General features: G+C 35.8%; 1 protein-coding gene across 2 annotated transcripts in view; it reads left to right on the plus strand.

Moving 5' to 3' along the window:
- Nucleotides 1-18153, plus strand: part of NOX4 (NADPH oxidase 4) — a 167558-nt gene that overhangs the window by 58327 nt on the left and 91078 nt on the right. For both annotated transcript variants that reach the window (XM_006759759.1, XM_015561349.1), the window contains 3 exons: nt 5925-6141; nt 9121-9285; nt 9667-9729. In XM_006759759.1, the coding sequence (XP_006759822.1) occupies nt 5925-6141; nt 9121-9285; nt 9667-9729 (445 nt within the window). The remainder of the gene's footprint in view (nt 1-5924; nt 6142-9120; nt 9286-9666; nt 9730-18153) is intronic.

The following is an 18153-nucleotide window of genomic DNA, read 5'->3' on the forward strand; positions in this document are numbered from 1 at the left end:
CCTTCCGGCCCAAAAGCCGACGCTCTATCCACTGAGCCAAACCGGTTTCGGCCATACATGTTCTATTTTATTAAATACCATATGCAAAATCTAGACATGTTGTTTAAAGTTAGAATATGAGTTCAAACTCACTTCTGTGTTTGTTAAAGCCAGATGACTTGCCAGGCGGAGTGGCTCAGTGGATTGAGTGTTGTCTTGTGCACCAGAAGGTTGCCTGTTAATTCCCAGTCACGGCACATACCTGGGTTGCTGGTTCAATCCCCAGTCCAAGTACATACGGAAGGCAACCTGTGATGTTTCCCTCTCACATCAATGTATCAATGTTTCTCTCTCTGTCTCTGTCTCTCCGTTTCTCTCTCTAAAAGTACTAATTAAAACAAATAAACAACAACAAAAACACACAAAACAGATGGCTCCTCAATCATGTATTTCAACAACAACCATCACAAAATGTTGTCTATATGTTCACTAATTCATTCGATGAATATTCATTGAACCATTTCTATAAATTACAGGCACAGTGATAGCACCAGAAAAATAGATAGCAGTGTCGATCACAGGACAAATTCTTGACCTGAAGTAGTGTACATTCTAGTGGAGTACAGCATCCAGTGAATTCCACTAGGTTTTGAAATATTGAATTTGAGTGTATTTTCTTAAGTTCTTTTTTTGTACTTGAAGCAAAGTTAAAAGAGCTTTGAGAAACAAGTTATCTTTTTCTGTAAATAATGGAAACATTTTGACTAACAGAAACCAGGTAAAAATTAGGTTCCTCGTGGGACAAGGATTTTTTCTTCACTTTATAAAAGCACCCAAACAAAAGTAGCGTGAATGACATTGCATTTATTAGAAATTTACACATGCAATTAAAGCAGGGATGATTTCGCGATTCTCCTTTAAGCAGGGATGATATTTTGTAATACTCAACTTCGCCACAACATATTTTTTTATGAGTTATATGCTGTAACCACTAGGGTTTATTCTGAGTACTACATTTTTTATTATTTTTATTACAGCCATGATAGTATAACTATAATATCTCTTCAAAAAAAAGGGGGTTAAAAAATAAAAGCCTATTTTTGAAACAGTGTTGAGTGTTGAAAGCATATCTTGAAACTCTTATGTGCAAAAACAATAGCATCCACAAACTTGTATTTTGATACATGACAAAATCTTTGATATCTCCTAATAGAACACTCGAAATTCCAAAGAGACTTCAAAATCTCTCCTTTGGAACATAGTTCACTATAACTGAAAATAAGTAATAAGCATTCCTGTTCTCACATGCTCTGTGAGCCTCCTTTCCCTGCCCTCAACTGTATCACTGCCTTTACTTGGCAAAATTTTCTGTTTACCATTCACTAAGATCCTTTTTCCTTCCTGTTTTCTGCTTTCAAATTATATATCATTTAATTACAAAAGATACAATACACATATGGAAGAATGTTTCCTATATTTTAACTATTAGATATATTTGTTATATTCAACCAAATTACATGGTTATTTCTATTCACTAGAAGTGCATTGAAGGTTTCTCATGTGCAAGAAACTTGCTGGAGGGCTCAGCTCACAGGGTTTGGCAGTGAGTATGGACATAGGGGGTTTATATAAATGAATAAGAGGTGATCCCCTCTTCTAATTTGGGAATAAACCACCTGCTTTGTTCATCTTGCTCCCTCATATTGCAATGTCATTCTCCAACCATTGGGACCTCTGCATCCATTGGGACCTCTGCATCCTTCATTACGTCCTCCATGAAGCCCTTTCCAGAATGTCATAATCAAAGTTCATTATCTCATTTACCCTTACGAGGTGACTATATATCTATATGGCATTACTCATTTTGTTTTTTTGTTATTGTTGCTTCCACGTCTGATTATACCCATTATAGCCATGGCTATCCAATTTAAATTAATTAAAATGAAATACTATGAAACATTCAGTTTTTTGCCTGCACTATCCACATTTCAGTTGTTCAATATCCACATGTAACTCATGGTTTCCATATCAGACAGCGCAGATGTACTCTTTTCACCATCGCAGAAAGTTAAATTGTAAGCTTCTTGAAGGTAGGGGCTATATCATTTAAATTAATAAGGTTCAAAACAATAAAAGAATACATGGAAAATATGAATATCTCTGTGGTGATGTGGGGCAAGAAGAAAGATCAGGATTGTTTGGCATATGGACACAGAGCTGCATGATACTTAAAACTCTTGTATTTGGGAAGATAACATTAAACTCAGAAGGAAGACAAGTAAGTTATATCTGCTTAAATTATATTATGTAGGTAAAGCGTTTCAAAAAAATTATAAAAACCATACCCATTCAATTTTAACAAATGTGGTCACAATGAAGTAAGTGGATTAAAGAGATAGTTGACTTTCACCTACCAACCCAGGTATCCAGAATATCTAGTTTACATTCCTATTCAAATTTCTTCAGAATGAAACTATTGAAATATAATCTTAAAGAAATAGTATATTCTTTAAAATGTATCCTCTACAAATTCTAAGAAATTCTGGATTATTACAAAAAAAACTAGCACTCCTATTTTTTACTAGTACAATGAAAAAGTAAGTTACTGTGTTTAATGAAACTTGAAGAATAACTTAAAGTATTGCTTTAATGGTCATGTATTTCCATACATTTTCGTTCAGTGCATACATTGGTCTTTAATGTCAGAATATTGTCCATAATCAGGTGGGAATTCTGCAGGGGGCAGGCCTGTTGCAGGCGCATGGCCTTGGGCTCTGACGTGGCCACTGATTGACGCATAATCAGGTGGGAATTCTGCAGGGGGTAGGCCTGCAGGCAGATGGCCTTGGGCTCTGACGTGGCCACTGATTGACAGCGTGGTCTTGGGCAGATCACTTAAGAGCTCCAAAAGTTTTCCCTCATTCACAATGGGGCCGCTGATCTTTACACACACATTTGCTGTGAAGTTTATGAAAATAGGCATTGAAGCATCAAGCACCTCTTTGACATGCCCAGTGCCTGTCCTTTCAATACTGAGCTCAGAATTTGCCAGTGTCCTTCCTTGTGAACCCATCTCTATCTTTACCACCTAATTTAGCCAAATTACCTGCGATTCCATCCTTGATTGATATTTTCTTCATTACATTTTTGTTTGTTGTTGTTGTCTGTCTGTAGACCTTTTCTCTTTTACATGTTAGTTTGATGGCAACAATTACAAACTGAGACAAAGAAAAGAACACTTTAATGGGGTTTTAAGACCGAGGTAGCCTATGCCATTTACCTCGAGAGGAGCTTAAAATAGCGGAAGTCCCTCAGAATTAAGAAGGATTCTAGAATATTAAGGGCCGCTTTATATACCAAGAACAGCAACACTGATGATTTGACTGAGCTGACCTGAAGAGTTGTACTGCATAGTGACAACATTTATCATTCTAAGAACCATTAGCACGCCGGGTCATGTTCACCTCAACAACACTGTTATGACTTTGGAGAAGGAATAAATAACATTCCTTTGCCTGGTGTTAATTAGCCCCCTTCCAACACACACACACACACACACACACACATGGAAAACCCCCTTCTAACACACACACACACACACAGAAGGAATACCCCCTTCTAACACACACACACACAAACATACACATATGCACATACACATACCCCCCCACACACACACATACACACACTATCTGATCTTATTTCCAGGGTTTTATTCATTTGAACTCCTTTCTTTGATTATTACTTCTTTAACCAATTTGCTTTGCATGATATAGGTTTTTGGAGTTAGAGACATGAGGTTTCTGAATTCCATATTTTGAGTACTACTTAGTTAATCTCTTACCCAAATCTCTCATCTGTGTAATTGGAATAAAAGCATTTACCTTGTATGATAATTTTGATTTGAAATTTAAGTGAGAAATAGATGTTTAAAAAATCCTGACATGCTTTCTTATTAAATATTAATATTTCCCTACTTTTCCTTTTAAAGAGGGAAGTTGTTAGGATCCAATGGACTAACATGCTATATAACGAGAGAACATAGAATTTGAGTGATACCTAGGTTCAAATCTTCTTTCTGCCACTTATCAGTTGTGTGTCCCTGGGTATTTATTAAAATAATATCTTAATTTGTAAAGTGGGAATAATGATTCCTACTTCATTCAGTGGTTATGGGGGTAATGTGAAATGTATATAACTGCTCTGTATTAGTCCTGGTGTTTCCCATACATTAATAACATATTACTAAAACACTCTATTCCAATTATTATCTGTGGTCTAACATATTTAGCTACTTCCAACATATTTTCCACTAGATTATAAGTTTTTGGAGGGTTAGGGGCCAGATTTGACTTCTTTTTGAACTTTATAGAACCACCTAGACTAGTACCAAGTGTGTTACGCCAATGTTTGTTCAAATTCTGGCTAGTAGAATAAATCCTGAGATGTTTGGCCTGCCCATTCATCAGCCTCCACCCTCAGGATGGCCAATAGGAGCAACAGGTTTTAATAAATCATTACTTGTAATGGAAGCTGAATCAAATTAATGGGTTTTCCAAGCATAATGACATAACAATTACATGATATGACTAGAACTCTATGAAGGATTATGTACTTGGCTCACATTTATATAATTATCCATTAATTTATTCTGTACCTAGGCCCTGTCTATTGCCTTACTTTAAAAAAAATGTTATGTGTGGCCTATTCATGATTATTATGAAGTACAGCCCTCTACTTAGATGCTCCTGATATGTACCATGCTCTTTAATGGTGACTATTTATAAGGAAGAACATAAACAAAAAAGAAGAAAGAGAATTAAACATAAGCAAAAGGGTCAAAAGGAGAATGTCCAGTCGAGTAGGTGGTGCCTTCCACTGTGATTGTCTTGGCTATTGCTTTTCTAGCTTTTATATGTGGAGCTATTTAGTATCATTATTCATAATAGTCTTTTGTGGTTTTACAATAGTATCTTCATGAAATCATTATAACTGTGATGTAATAAAGTATACTTTATTAATGTATTAAAATTATTTACTTGGCAGCATGAAGGGAAATTTTAAAACATACCTCTGCCAACCAGGAAACATAATTTTATAAATAAAAATTTTAATATTTTTAAAATAAAATGGCAAAACACTGAAAAACTTCCACTGCTTTTCAAAATCTTATCTTTAAAAAAAATGATGTTCTGTACAATCTATAATTTGATGCACTATCCCCATGATATAGATCTTACTTTATTCCTTATTGATAAGAAATGCAGAAAACAGAAAGTTGAATGTCATATTTAGAGTGTCACAAAATTTGGAACAATCTGAATGGGATTTTAGGATTTTGGCCTGCCTGATGTCTTATTTTGAGCCTTTTATGTGATCTTGTTTATGGAGAAATAAAAAACACACAAATGGTTTATGGCCTGATTTCTATGTATTAATTGTTTTCAGACCATAAGAGATGCAAGCTTCCAGTTTTCTGTCATTTTTTTTTTTAACATTTCTCTGTAAACCAGTAAGTCCTGTTTTATTCAATATTAGCTAAACCAAATATGATTCCTGTGTTTTTTTCATTTGTGCTCAGAGATATAGCAAAGTACCCATCATTATAGTGTTTATTGAAGTGAAACTTGTGATTATATGAATGCTTAATGGATTTGGGAAAAAAGACTAGCAAATTAAAAAATACTTATAAAGATCAAATGTGTTTGTCCCTTCATTTGTGGCATTTTGGGGGTGGGAGGTGGAGTGGAGCTATATCTTTGGTTTAGTAAAATAGTAAAGAATGTATTAAAATTTTAAAATTTTCTCTTAAGTAAGATATATGAGAAACACTTTTTGGATAGAGACTACATAAAGTTAACAAGAAGGATTTAGTTTCTTATACTGTGTTCCCTGATTTCAATTGTTTTTTTCATCTTCCTGTTTTTTTCTTAATTTAATTTTAGAGGGTTGTTGAAGTATCAAACAAATATAGATACGCACCCTCCAGGCTGCATCTATCTTAATGGAACCCGGTACCGGAATACTCACTTACCTGAAAATCTCTCAGAACATTTTCGTGAATCTTTTCCTGGAGGGTTTTCAAAACCAGATGAGGTTACCCGGAACACATCTGTGAAGATTTGTCAGGAAGAGCCCAGGTTTCAAGCTAACTTTCCACAGGTCTGATTAATTTTATGTGTTTGATGGTCTCTGCAAAATGGGTATTTCCATAGCAATTGATCAAACATGTTTTTGAAGTTTTTTTTACAGAGACTTATAATTAATTTTATGTGTTTGATGGTCTCTGCAAAATGAGTATTTCCATAGCAATTGATCAAACATGTTTTTGAAGTTACATAAAGCAATTATTCTTACAGAACAGAACATTTTAGGATGTTTCAATAGCAAGTTACTGCATTACATGATAGGCAGCTGACAGTTCCAGGAGAAAGACATATAGCATTATGGAATATAACTAACCATATGATCTCTGCATACTGTGGCACTGGTGTTTGCCACAAGAAAGGTAACAAAGACCTTCTCCCCATCCATTAAGAAAAATAGGTTGAATATTAAAAACAATAGTGAAAGAACTAATACTAGTAATATTTGTGATACAACATTATGTACAATAATATAAATTATAAATTAAAATTAATTTATTGACTGCTTAATATCTGCTAGGCAGTGTGCTAAAATGCACTGTATGCCTAATTTTTTCAATAGTCACAATAACTATTACTATAATCCTCAACTACTGCCATCCTCAATTTTCTGATGAGGAAATTCCTGCTTGAATATATAAAATACCTCGAGCAAACTCTACAAACACACGTGCGGCAGAAGCAGAGTGCAAAACTAGGCCTTTGAGTAAAATGCTTGTTCTTGGAATACTTTCCCGAGGGCCATCATGCTCCCCCTGGGAGGCTATGGGAGCTGCCCAGGTGGGAATTATGCCCTGTCGTCTTTATCTGTACAAAGTGGAAGTAGGGTAAATAGTGATGTCGAGTGTCTGTTTTAAGAAGAAGAAAGTAAATTAGAAAATAAAGGCAGTAAAATACAAGGTGACGGAAAGACACTAGACTTCAGGTGGTAAGAGTATACAGATGTTGTATTATAAAGTTGCACACCTGAAATTTATATAGTGTTATAAACCTGTATTACCCCCAATAAATTTAATTTTTTTTAAAAAGAAGAAAGAGGAGTCAAAAAGTAGAGTGATTTGTTGATGGTTTTGAAATGTGTGTTTGTCTTTTTTTAAAAAAATATATTTTATTGATTTTTTTTACAGAGAGGAAGGGAGAGGGATAGAGAGTTAGAAACATAGATGAGAGAGAAACATCAATCAGCTGCCTTCTTCACACTCCCTACTGGGGATGTGCCCACAACCAAGGTACATGCCCTTGACTGGAATAGAACCTGGGACCCTTCAGTCCGCTGGCCGGTGCTCTAGCCACTGAGCCAAACCAGTTAGGGCATGTGTATTAGTGTTGTGTTTATTATTAATCCTCTAGTTTTCTATTAAGCTTTACAATTGCCCAAACTTTTTTGCAATATGTTAGGAAGGGCAGGTATTGTGACTCCCATTTTACTTATGTGCAACTTGATACTCAAAGGGTAACTGCCTCAAAGTTGCAAAACTGCTGCTGCATTGCAGAACTTGTCCTGTGATGCTTACACATGGTGCCAAACTAAATGTCAGGAAAAGGCATGATCTGTCTGCAGGCGGGAGGAAGGTCCGGGGTAACTGTGTAAGTAGGTTTTAAAAAGTGACCATTAAGTTTGGGTTAGGAGTCGGCAGGTGCTGAGGGAAGTATCGTGTGCAGTTGTAGGAGAAAGCTTGGCTACACAGCCTTCTGGACTCCCCAGAGTATGCGGTTTCCTGGGATCAGGGCAATCTCTCAGCACACGTGCAAAATTGTTACGCTTTCCAGATTCTAAATATAATCTTAGATGTTCATGTTAGATTTATCATTTGAAAGTAAGTTGAAAACAACATGCCTAGCCTATACCATATTTAAAAATATGTTCACATATTTTACATTTTGTATATGTGCATTATGTTATACATATGCATTAAAAATATCTAGTTGTGTGTTTTTTTTAACGAACATTGGACTGGTACATTTTTTTTCTAAAATCATCTTGAAATTTATTTGAGCTTTAGCAAATTCTTTTTTAAAAATGTTTTTTACTGATTTTTAGAGAGAGGGGAAGGGAGAGGGATAGAGGGATAGAAACACCCATGAGAGAGAATCATTGATCGACTGCCTTCTGCACACCCCTCACTGGGAATTAAGCCTGCAACCGGGGCATGTGCCCTGACTGGGATTTGAACAGGTGTCCTCTTGGCTCATGGGTCAATGCTCAACCACTAAGCTACTCTGTCCAGGCTTACTTCCCTTTTATATCTCTTTAGAGAAAAGTATAATATAAATACATTATATATGAGTTGTGTATATAGAATGATATATGAAACAATGTATGACTTACTGTTGATGGTAGTTAGGCCCTGAGCAATGGTTTGAGGATAGGGTCTTGATATTACTATACCATTTATTTTATACTTTACTCTTATTTGAATAACTTGCTGTAAGAATTATTTGTTTACACATTATTTAAAACTTGAGGCCTGGTGCACAACATTTGTGCACGGGGTCGGGGAGGGGAGATGGTCCCTCAGCCTGGCCTGCACCCTCTCGCAATCTGAGGCCCCTTGGGACCACTGGCTCCTAACCTTTCACCTGCCTGCCTGCCTGATTGCCCCTAACCCCCTCTGCCTGCCGGCCTGTTCGCCCCTAACCACTCTTCCTGCCTGCCTGATCGCCCCTAACCACTCACTTGCCTGTCTGATTGCCCTTAACAACTCTGCCTGCCTGATTGCCCCTAACCACTGTGCTTGCCTGCCTGCCTGATCACCCCTAACCACCTCTGCCTCAGCCCCCACTGCTGCGGCTTCACCTAGAAGAATGTCTGAAATGACGTCGGGAAGGTCGGGAAGGTCGTTTGACTGTCCGGTCTAATTAGCATATTATGCTTTTATTATTATAGATAACAGATATAATAGTTTTACTGTAGTGTGTGAAATAAACAATTAGACAGGATATGAGTCTTACAATGCAAGTATTTTTTAAAGTGCATTTCACAAATTCTCCGTAGACTTGGCTTTGGATTTCTGGACCTTTGTGCCTATATTGTGCTGAAAGGCTTTACAGGTGCATCCGGAGTAATAAGCCAGTCACCATCATCTCCGTTATCAGTCACCCTTCAGATGTTATGGAAATTCGAATGGTCAAAGAAAATTTTAAAGCAAGACCTGGCCAGGTGAGTCATTGTTCAGCAACTTTTAAAATACCTTTTATTCTTTTTGTTGTTATTTTTAGGATATTTTTTCCATTGATTTTTTATTGAGAGTGGAAGTGGGGGATGAAATAAAGAGAGAGAAACATCTATTTGAGAGAGACACATAAATTGGCCTTGACCAGGACTGGGGATCAAATCTGCAAGCCAGGTCCATGCACTTGACTGGGAATCAAATTCAAGACCCTTCAGTTTAAGGACCAACACTCTAATCATTGAGCGAACCAGCCAGGGCATAAAATACCTTTTATTCTTATGTAATTTTTGAAAATTAGCATACAAGTGCCATATTGGAAAATTAAAACTTCTCTCTTGGTCATTTAAAATTTTTTTGTTGCTTTTCAGTATATCACTCTACACTGCCCCAGTGTATCTGCATTAGAGAATCATCCATTTACCCTCACAATGGTAAGGATCTTGTTTTTTTTAATTTTTTTAGAATGAAATGCATATCTTACTTTTTTATACTCCACCTCATTCTAAAAATCATTCAAGGCTGTTACAAGATCCTCGTGTAAGTAAGCCATCTTTTTGCAGAGAAATATGTTTATCTGTACAGAAACTTTGTAACTATTTATTTATTATTTTATGCTATTTTAAAATTCAGAGTAATATATTTAAAATTTATTAAATCTTTTTTATTCAAAATGCATAATTTCTTATAATTGCACTTTTTCTTTTGTGGATTATGTACCAAAACATAATCTGTGCATGATTTTCTTTAAAGAAACTGAATTTCTTTAAAGAGATTGAGTTGTGGTAGCAGCATAAGAAAATCCAGGCAGTGTTTAGATAAGAAAAAGTCCAGTGTAGTAGTCCTGTATATGGGGGAGAAAAAGGAAAATAAGGTAAACAAAATAAAATGGAACAATAATGGAGGGGGCTAGCTAAGTAATGGAATCACCAAATATTTTAGCACATTGTTTACATTATTTTATGCATTCTAAAAATGGCATGAAATAAAAAAGTAAATAATTCACAATTAAATAAGATAAAATTGGAACTTTCCCTCATTTTCCCCTTTCCAATTATTTTCTTTAGAGTTTAACATATATTCCTCTAGACATTTTACTTTATAATTTGGCATATATAGCTGTTTGGCATATTTGATGAATTATTTTTTTATATAATTTTCTCTTTTTACTCGACAATATATTATGGAAAACTTTTCATTTACGTTTTATATGCCTCACTCTTTTTAATGACTACATAAAATTTTGTAAGTTATTTAATATTCCCCGTTGATGATGGGGATAAGATTTTATTCCATTTCTAACTAAGGTAACAGAACAGGGACTGCATGTTTAAGTGTGTGCTTAAGATATGCAAATAAAATTGAACAAATTATAGGGTGGGGAGACAGATAAATAACTGGTTTGACACTGGTTCTGAAATGTAGGATTGGGTTTACTAGGATGGAAACTGCTATAAGTTTGATATGCCCCTTGAGAATAGTACTTGTGGAGACAGCCAAGCCAGAAAAATCTATATTTAGAGGATAAAAGAAACAGAAAGGGAGTGTCAAAGAAACAAAACAAGTTATTTGAATAAGTAATTGCAATTCTTTAAAGGAAAAAAATTTTTCATTGCTTTAAATTTTGCATTCTGTTGGTATGTAATAAATTTATTTATTAATAATTAAGAGAAAAGCATGGTGGTTACCAAAGGGAAGGCAGGTGGGGGGATAGTAAAGGGTAAAAGAGGTCTAATATATGGTGATATAAGAAGATTTGACTTTGGGCGGTGAGCACACAATTCAATATACAGATGATGTATCTTAGAAATGTACACTTGAAACCTAGATAATTTTATTAACCAATTTAATTTGAAAAAAAATAATATGTAGTCTGGCATCTGGTAAAATAACAACATTCTATTAGATCAAGAAATATTTAAGTTCAGAAGTGAGTTGGATGGAAGCAAAGAGATTTGATGCTTAGAATTCTATATTCATGAGTTTTTTTTATCCGACCATATGTGCACCCTACTCTATATAGGTCTAGGAAATGGTTTGTACCCTTCCCAGATTTGGGAGAATTAATAGTTGGCTCACTCATACTATCCCCCAAGGGGCAAATCTTGCTGCTATCTAGAAATGAATTTTAGTAGAGGAAACATTTTTAAGATAAATTTTACATTATGCTGTTTTGTTAATTTACTATTATTGACTTTAAACAGACAGCATATTTCTCCAGCAAATTGTATTTATTCAGGAACAACAGAGAACTGCAATTTGGAACATGTGGTCTAATGGTAAACCATATGCATGTCCAAAGAACAAGAGAGATAAACTTTCTTTTGCAGAGGAAAAGGGAGTTCAGAGGGTTTGTAAACAGAGTCCATTGAAGGAGACTGGGAGTTTGAAGTGTAGTGGCTTTTCATTGACTGAGTTGTATCAGTCTTTCATTGGCTGAATGGTTGCTGGGCGAAGAGACGGTCCTACTTCTTCCCATTGGAGTAGCTAAGTAGAAAAACATCTTCCTGTTGGACATGGAAAATATGTCTCTTCCTGTTTGGGGTAATTGGCTGTAAGTGGTGAGTGAGTGCTCCTCCTATGGGCCCTCACAGCTCAAATTTAAGAGGGGTTTCTGTTTATTAATCACACTATGTTTTCCTGCCAATTCCCTTCCTTTTGTGCAATTAGTTCTGTTTGGCACTTACATGTAAAATGTATGCTTCTTAAATATTTTCACTAGAAAGGGTTCCTTTGATATAAACAAAGCAAAACAGTAATTTCCTATGTGCTGATTACCACTAAAAAGTGTGTACATACCCCATCTTTGTCAAAGATAATAGTCCCTACTAATTAAATGCTTAAGAAGTTCCTTCATAAACTTTGAAAATATTATATTGTTTAATTCTTACTATATTCCTATGACACGTGTACTGCAAATTATATTTTATGTAGAAAACAATGTGACTGCAAGAGATGAAATAAAGTCACACTGCTAGTTGGTGGCACAGGTGAGATACACAGACCTGCCTGGCTGAATAGCGTGTTGTCAGCTATTCTGCACAGTCTCTCTCTTGCCTCACCACTCATTGATGTTCAGAGCATTCATATTTCTAAAACTCTTATTGGTTGTAGATATACTTGTTGGTGTCAAACAACCAAAATGTATTGCCATTTAGGAGAGAACTGTACTGAAATTACCAAGAGGCCTTTTCAAGAGAAATATGCAATTGAAACTTTTGGATTTTCTGTGGTACTAAGCTCTTTGAATACTCTGGAGAGTGAAAAGTCAAATAAGTTCTCTGCTAGAAAACTGTGACAGTAGAAGGAAAAATCAAATCTATAAAATATGCAATGCTCACAAATTCTGTCGTTTGAACTTCAACTCATTTTTTAAATGGAGAATAAATTTTTAAGACTGAAAATATAAGAAATAAGTACAAAAGATAAGGCACAGACGCACAAAAGTAATTTTCACAATTTCAGTCATGGTAAAGCTAAGTTCTGAGTACTGATTTTATTACATCCCCAAAGGCTGGAGTTTTAATTACTTAAGGTGCTTCAGCATTTTTACACTTGACATTTATTTTCCTACACAAAGACATGATAATTTGGTGGGTTTTCCTAGGATGTTGTGCTTGTTTTCTGCTATGGCACCTACAAATCGCCTAGGGCAGAACCAGCAGGCACATGTTTGGTGTGAAGACTGAGGGAGAGCGGAGGTAATCCTCTACGAATAGAACATGGATTTTGGAATCCTAGACAGTCTGGGTTGGAGGACTGGATCCCCCACTTCTTAGTACTATATCTTTGGATGAGATAATTAACGTATTTACCTTTGGTTTGCTTCTTTATAAAGTGTGGAGAATAATAGTGACTTCTCTATGGAGTTACTGTGGGTAGGAATTAAAAAAGATATAATAATTGCTAATATAGTAAGTTCTTAGTAAGTTAGAAGTTGTTACCCACTGTCTCCTCCACGTTTTACCTTCCATAATTTGTTGACGCCTCTCTATTTGTGTTACCACTCCCCACGTCACCTTTGCTATTATGCTTTTTATTTTTCTTTGTTATGGTTTTTGTTTTAGATAATGAGTGTAGAACCAAGACAATCGGATTACATTGAATCTTTTGCCTCATTCTGCAGCATGAACTAACTGACCAAGCTCTGGCCACAGTCTGGTTTAGAAGCAGTTATTTCTGGGATGGATGATTTACTTGCCTCTTGTGGTTTGCTAGCAGTTAGGATGAATGATGGACCTTTATTGGCTGAAAACCGGGGTAGAATTTTACGTGTTGTTCTTCAACTATGTATTGGATATCTAAGTGTTTTCCAGCTATGCTCTGTAATTGCCAAGTTTGGATTTTCTACCAAAACAAATCTATTAAAGTATGCTATCATCTATTTTAGATGTAGGAATCAGATATGATTTTAAAAAGCTCAAACTTAAAGCATGAAACCTACTGCTTACTCCAAAATGTAGCTTCTCTTAGTATTTAACTGAGACAGACATTTGTTATGCTTATTGATATTTTCAATAGATTCTCAAAGAAATAATGCACAATCTACTTTTTTATGGTGGTAACAGATTGAAGCTTACATAATATATATCTATATCCATTCCTTATTATTTTAATTCAGAAGTACACATGTACTTTCCTGACAGCTGTATTCTAAATTGTGTGACTCATGACTCTTAAGCTTGGATAACCTAATTTCACATATTTTTCCATGAGTCAGAGGCAAGTTTAGCTGTTAGTTTGTTATTGTCTGTACTCTAACATAGCATGCCTTCACTTGCCATCATTGTTCTGCTTTGTGTTTTTAATCTCTCAACCAGTCACTTTGGGAATAGTCTTTCCAGTTTTCAATGAAAACCAGACAAGAATGGCCATGCATGGCTTAAATATTGAAAATATTTATTTCATTTCATGGGTTTAAATATAAGCAGGAAATCTGCTTTAGTGGTTTGGATCTTCTGTCTTGCTTTCATCTATCTAATTCTTAAAAATTGCTTTCCTCTAGGGCTTTACAAATCTTTTGCTTAGACAGCTTAGAAACTCAACGAGGATAGATGACAGATTAGCAAGGCAATAAAGTGTCTTAACTACAGACCATGCACAGTGGTGGAAATTGCCACAGAAGGTCACTAATGTTCATGAAATATAACGGGACATCTGAATTCTCTGAAAGTTAAACATCACCTAATTGCTCAAGGCTGGCTCTTTTCCAGGGAAAAAGAATATATTTCCTTAGTGCATAATGAGAGCCTGAATATATGAACATTAATCGGTCAATGTGTTCAGAGCAAACCTGCTATTTAATAGTAAACTTGATTTATTCAGTTGGTATTTTTGGATGCCTCCTTTAAACTAGGTATCAAAGAGAAAATGATGGATAAAAGCCCTTTCTGGACCCACATCTCCTTCCAGCCTCTCCCCCATTTTTCAGTTCTTCAGTTCCTTTTTCTTTCATTTGCTCTTAAATTCACCAGTGCTTGCCCACAGCACTCTACTAAAACATTTCCAAGGTCAGCATGACCATGTTACTGCTAAATCTAATGGTCATTTCCAGGTTCTCAATGGGTTTGACTTCTCAGGAGCACTTGGCACAGCTGATCACTTGCTTTATTAACATGTGTTGTTCATTTTGCTTCCAGGACATCCATTCACCTGGTTTTTCTCCTTATTTTTCTGACTCTTTTTAAATTTTTTTTACTGTTCCTTGTCATTCCCATGACCTCTAAATATTAGAACACTCCAGTGTCCATTCCCTGAAAGCTTTTTCTCTCTGGTGATCCTATACAATCTTATTAATGCATCTCTGTGTTATCGTCTCCCAAATTTATATTTCCAGCTCAGCTTCAACTCTAAAATTCAAGATCATATATCCGATTGTCTAGCCAAAACTTCCACTTGGATTTCTAAAGAAAATCATAAGTTAGCATGTCTAACATTGAATTCTTAATCTTTAGCCTTCCAAAACCATTCCACCCATACTCTTCCAACCCGCTTCAGTTACTGCCAAGTTGTTCAGGCTGAAAATCTGGACGTAAACTTAACTTGAACCCTTTTTTAAAAAGACAAATACTGCAATCAACAATCTGTCCACAAATTTTCTTGCCTCTACCTTTAAAATATGTCCATAATTTTCACACACCCAATCCACTGCCATCTGCATGGCCACCTAGTTGGTCTCCCTGTCTCCCCTTACTCACCTATCAGGTAATCTTAAGAAACAGGCAGGATGATTATTTTAAGATGCAGATTAGATCATGTCATTTATCTGTTTAAAAACCTGGTAGTTTTCACCCTGAGTTATACTTGATATAGCTTGACTTGCATCTGTGTGAGTGTGTGTGTGTGTGCGCGCGCGCGTGCATGTATGCGTGTGTGTGTGTGTGTGTGTGTGTGTGTGTGTGTGTAAGAGGGGATGTCAGAGGTCACTATGGCTGGAAATACACTAAGGAAAAGGAAGGGTGGTAGGAAATAATGTCAGAGAATTCCTGAGGAGTCAGATTATGTGGGGTTTATAGGGCATGGACAGGGTTTGGCTTTTGCTTTGAGGAGAGAGCCATTGGAGGGTTCTGAGTAGAGGAATGACATGTCTAGCCTAATTTTTAGCAGCATCACTCTGGCTGCTATGTTAATATTAAGTGAAGTGAAGCAGGGAGACCACTTAGGAGGCTGTTGTGGTCATCCAGTTGAGGTATGATGATGGCTTGTCCCAGAGTGGAGCTGGTGAGAAGTGTCAGATTCTTAACACCTTTTAAAGTTAGAGTTAATAGGATTTCGTGATAGACTGGGTATGGAATGTGAAAGAAATAGAAGACTCAAGCTTATTGTCAAAGTTTTTGGTCTTACCAAATAGAGCTTTGTTAAATGAGATAGGGAAGGTTGTGCGGAGAGCTGATTATGAGGAGAATAGCTAGAGCTCAGTTTTGGACAGGTAAATTTGAGATGGCACTTAGTGTGCCTTTAAGAAATATTTACTGAGCTAATGAATGGCAGGCATTTTGGCTCTCCTTTCCACTGTACTAGTTATTCCTGCATCTAGAACCCTTTTTGTCTCCCCTCTGCTTATCTTTGGGTTTGTGGAGGGGTAATTGCCTGGCTTGTGCTTGCAGTGAGGTGAATCTGGGGGTCCAGTTATTCCATATACAGACATGAACAGTTATTTTTTAAAATCATGAGCCCACACCCAGCTGCTTTCTGAGACCTAAGATTTCTCATTATCATGTAGGAAAGATGGGCTTGCTTCTCAAAGTAGATCTCCTTTTTGAAGGTAGACTAGTTAAGTGCGGAAATGAAGGGGCAGGAACATGTTTTAGTTGATCCATGTTGGTTTAGGTAGATTATTAGAGTGGATCAGGAGAAACATGGAATATAATGTTGGAAAGAATTTGGAACAGATGTGGTTGGCCATATAGGAAGGAAAATAACTGGGTGTTTATCCATAGGGGGAAACACAAAAGGTTAACCAATAGGAGATTGCTATGATCAGACCCTTTCTTTGGTAAGATTATTTGAGAGGACTTGAAAATTGATTGAATGTTGGCACGAAGAGAAATACCTGATATTACTCTGGGATTTGAAGCTCTGCTCTGATAAGGATTTTTTGGATTCTGTGGCCAGATATAGGAGAAGGAGAAGGAGAATATAACTTGGGAAGTAAAACAATAGCAATTTGAGATATATTACATTTAGAGTGAATTTCTGGTGGAAATGTCTAGTAGGAATAGAAAATGTGAAACTAGATCTTTGGAAGAAAGAGCTAACAATAAAATCCCGAAAACAATGATTAAAGAACATTATGTTCTGTGGTCATTTCCTCTGGTTTAATAAATTTAAAAGCAAACACATTGTGGCTTTTAAATTTCTTTTCCATGTTGAGTAAATCCTTGTGCAGTGACATCATTTTTTACATTTCGTTCCCAAAATGTAAGATAATTACATAATATCTGTTTGTATTTTTGTGGGACTGTTACAAAATCTTTTGAGCACATTAAAATCTCAACATCATATTGAGCAAATAATTTGAAGGAAAAGTGTTTTATTCCCTCTAGGATAGCAAAGTACACATTTTCTCAGATCTTGTTGTTATAAATTTTGTCACTTTATTTTCTTAGCCTTAACTAGATGTTGTGGTATAGTAAGGTCTACAAGAGCCAAACTCCATCCTCTTCATCTAGGTAACTTACGTGAGACTTAAGGAAGACTCAGCGATGTTTTAATGTTTACTTTTAAATTTAACATTTAAAACATTTAAAATTATAAGCATTGTAAAAGCTAATAATAAATTTTAAAAAATAGATGTGTAAGAAATGAGTTCTTACTTTCTATCTTTAATTTAATTTCCCAGAAGTTAATGTTGAGTAATAGAGTATTATATATTCTCTTCAACAAATTTCTATGTATAGAGAACAAACACTAATATCCATTTTTATTTTAATGATGTGAACTTTACACATACTGTCTTGCAACTTTTTAAACTGAAAAATTGGCATAAGCATATATTTCTTTACTACTGTTCTGGGAGAAATAAGATAGCCATGGATATTAATACTTTATTATTTCTTTCCTTTGAGAAGTTTTCAAAACACTCTTAAAAAGATATAGATCCCTCTCTCCAACAATGTTGATTAAAACAGCCAGTTGCGCCCTAACCGGTTTGGCTCAGCAGCGTCGGTCTGCAGACTCAAAGGTCCCAGGTTCAATTCTGGTCAAGGGCATGTACCTTGGTTATGTGGGCACATCCCCCGTGGGGAGTGTGCAGGAGGCAGCTGATTGGTGTTTCTCTCTCATCGATGTTTCTAACTCTCTATCCCTCTCCCTCCCTCTCTATAAAAAATCAATAAAATATATTTTTAAAAAAAGAT

This window comes from Myotis davidii, unplaced genomic scaffold (assembly GCF_000327345.1).
Source record: "Myotis davidii unplaced genomic scaffold, ASM32734v1 scaffold657, whole genome shotgun sequence".
In the NCBI taxonomy this organism is placed as follows: Eukaryota; Metazoa; Chordata; class Mammalia; order Chiroptera; family Vespertilionidae; genus Myotis; species Myotis davidii.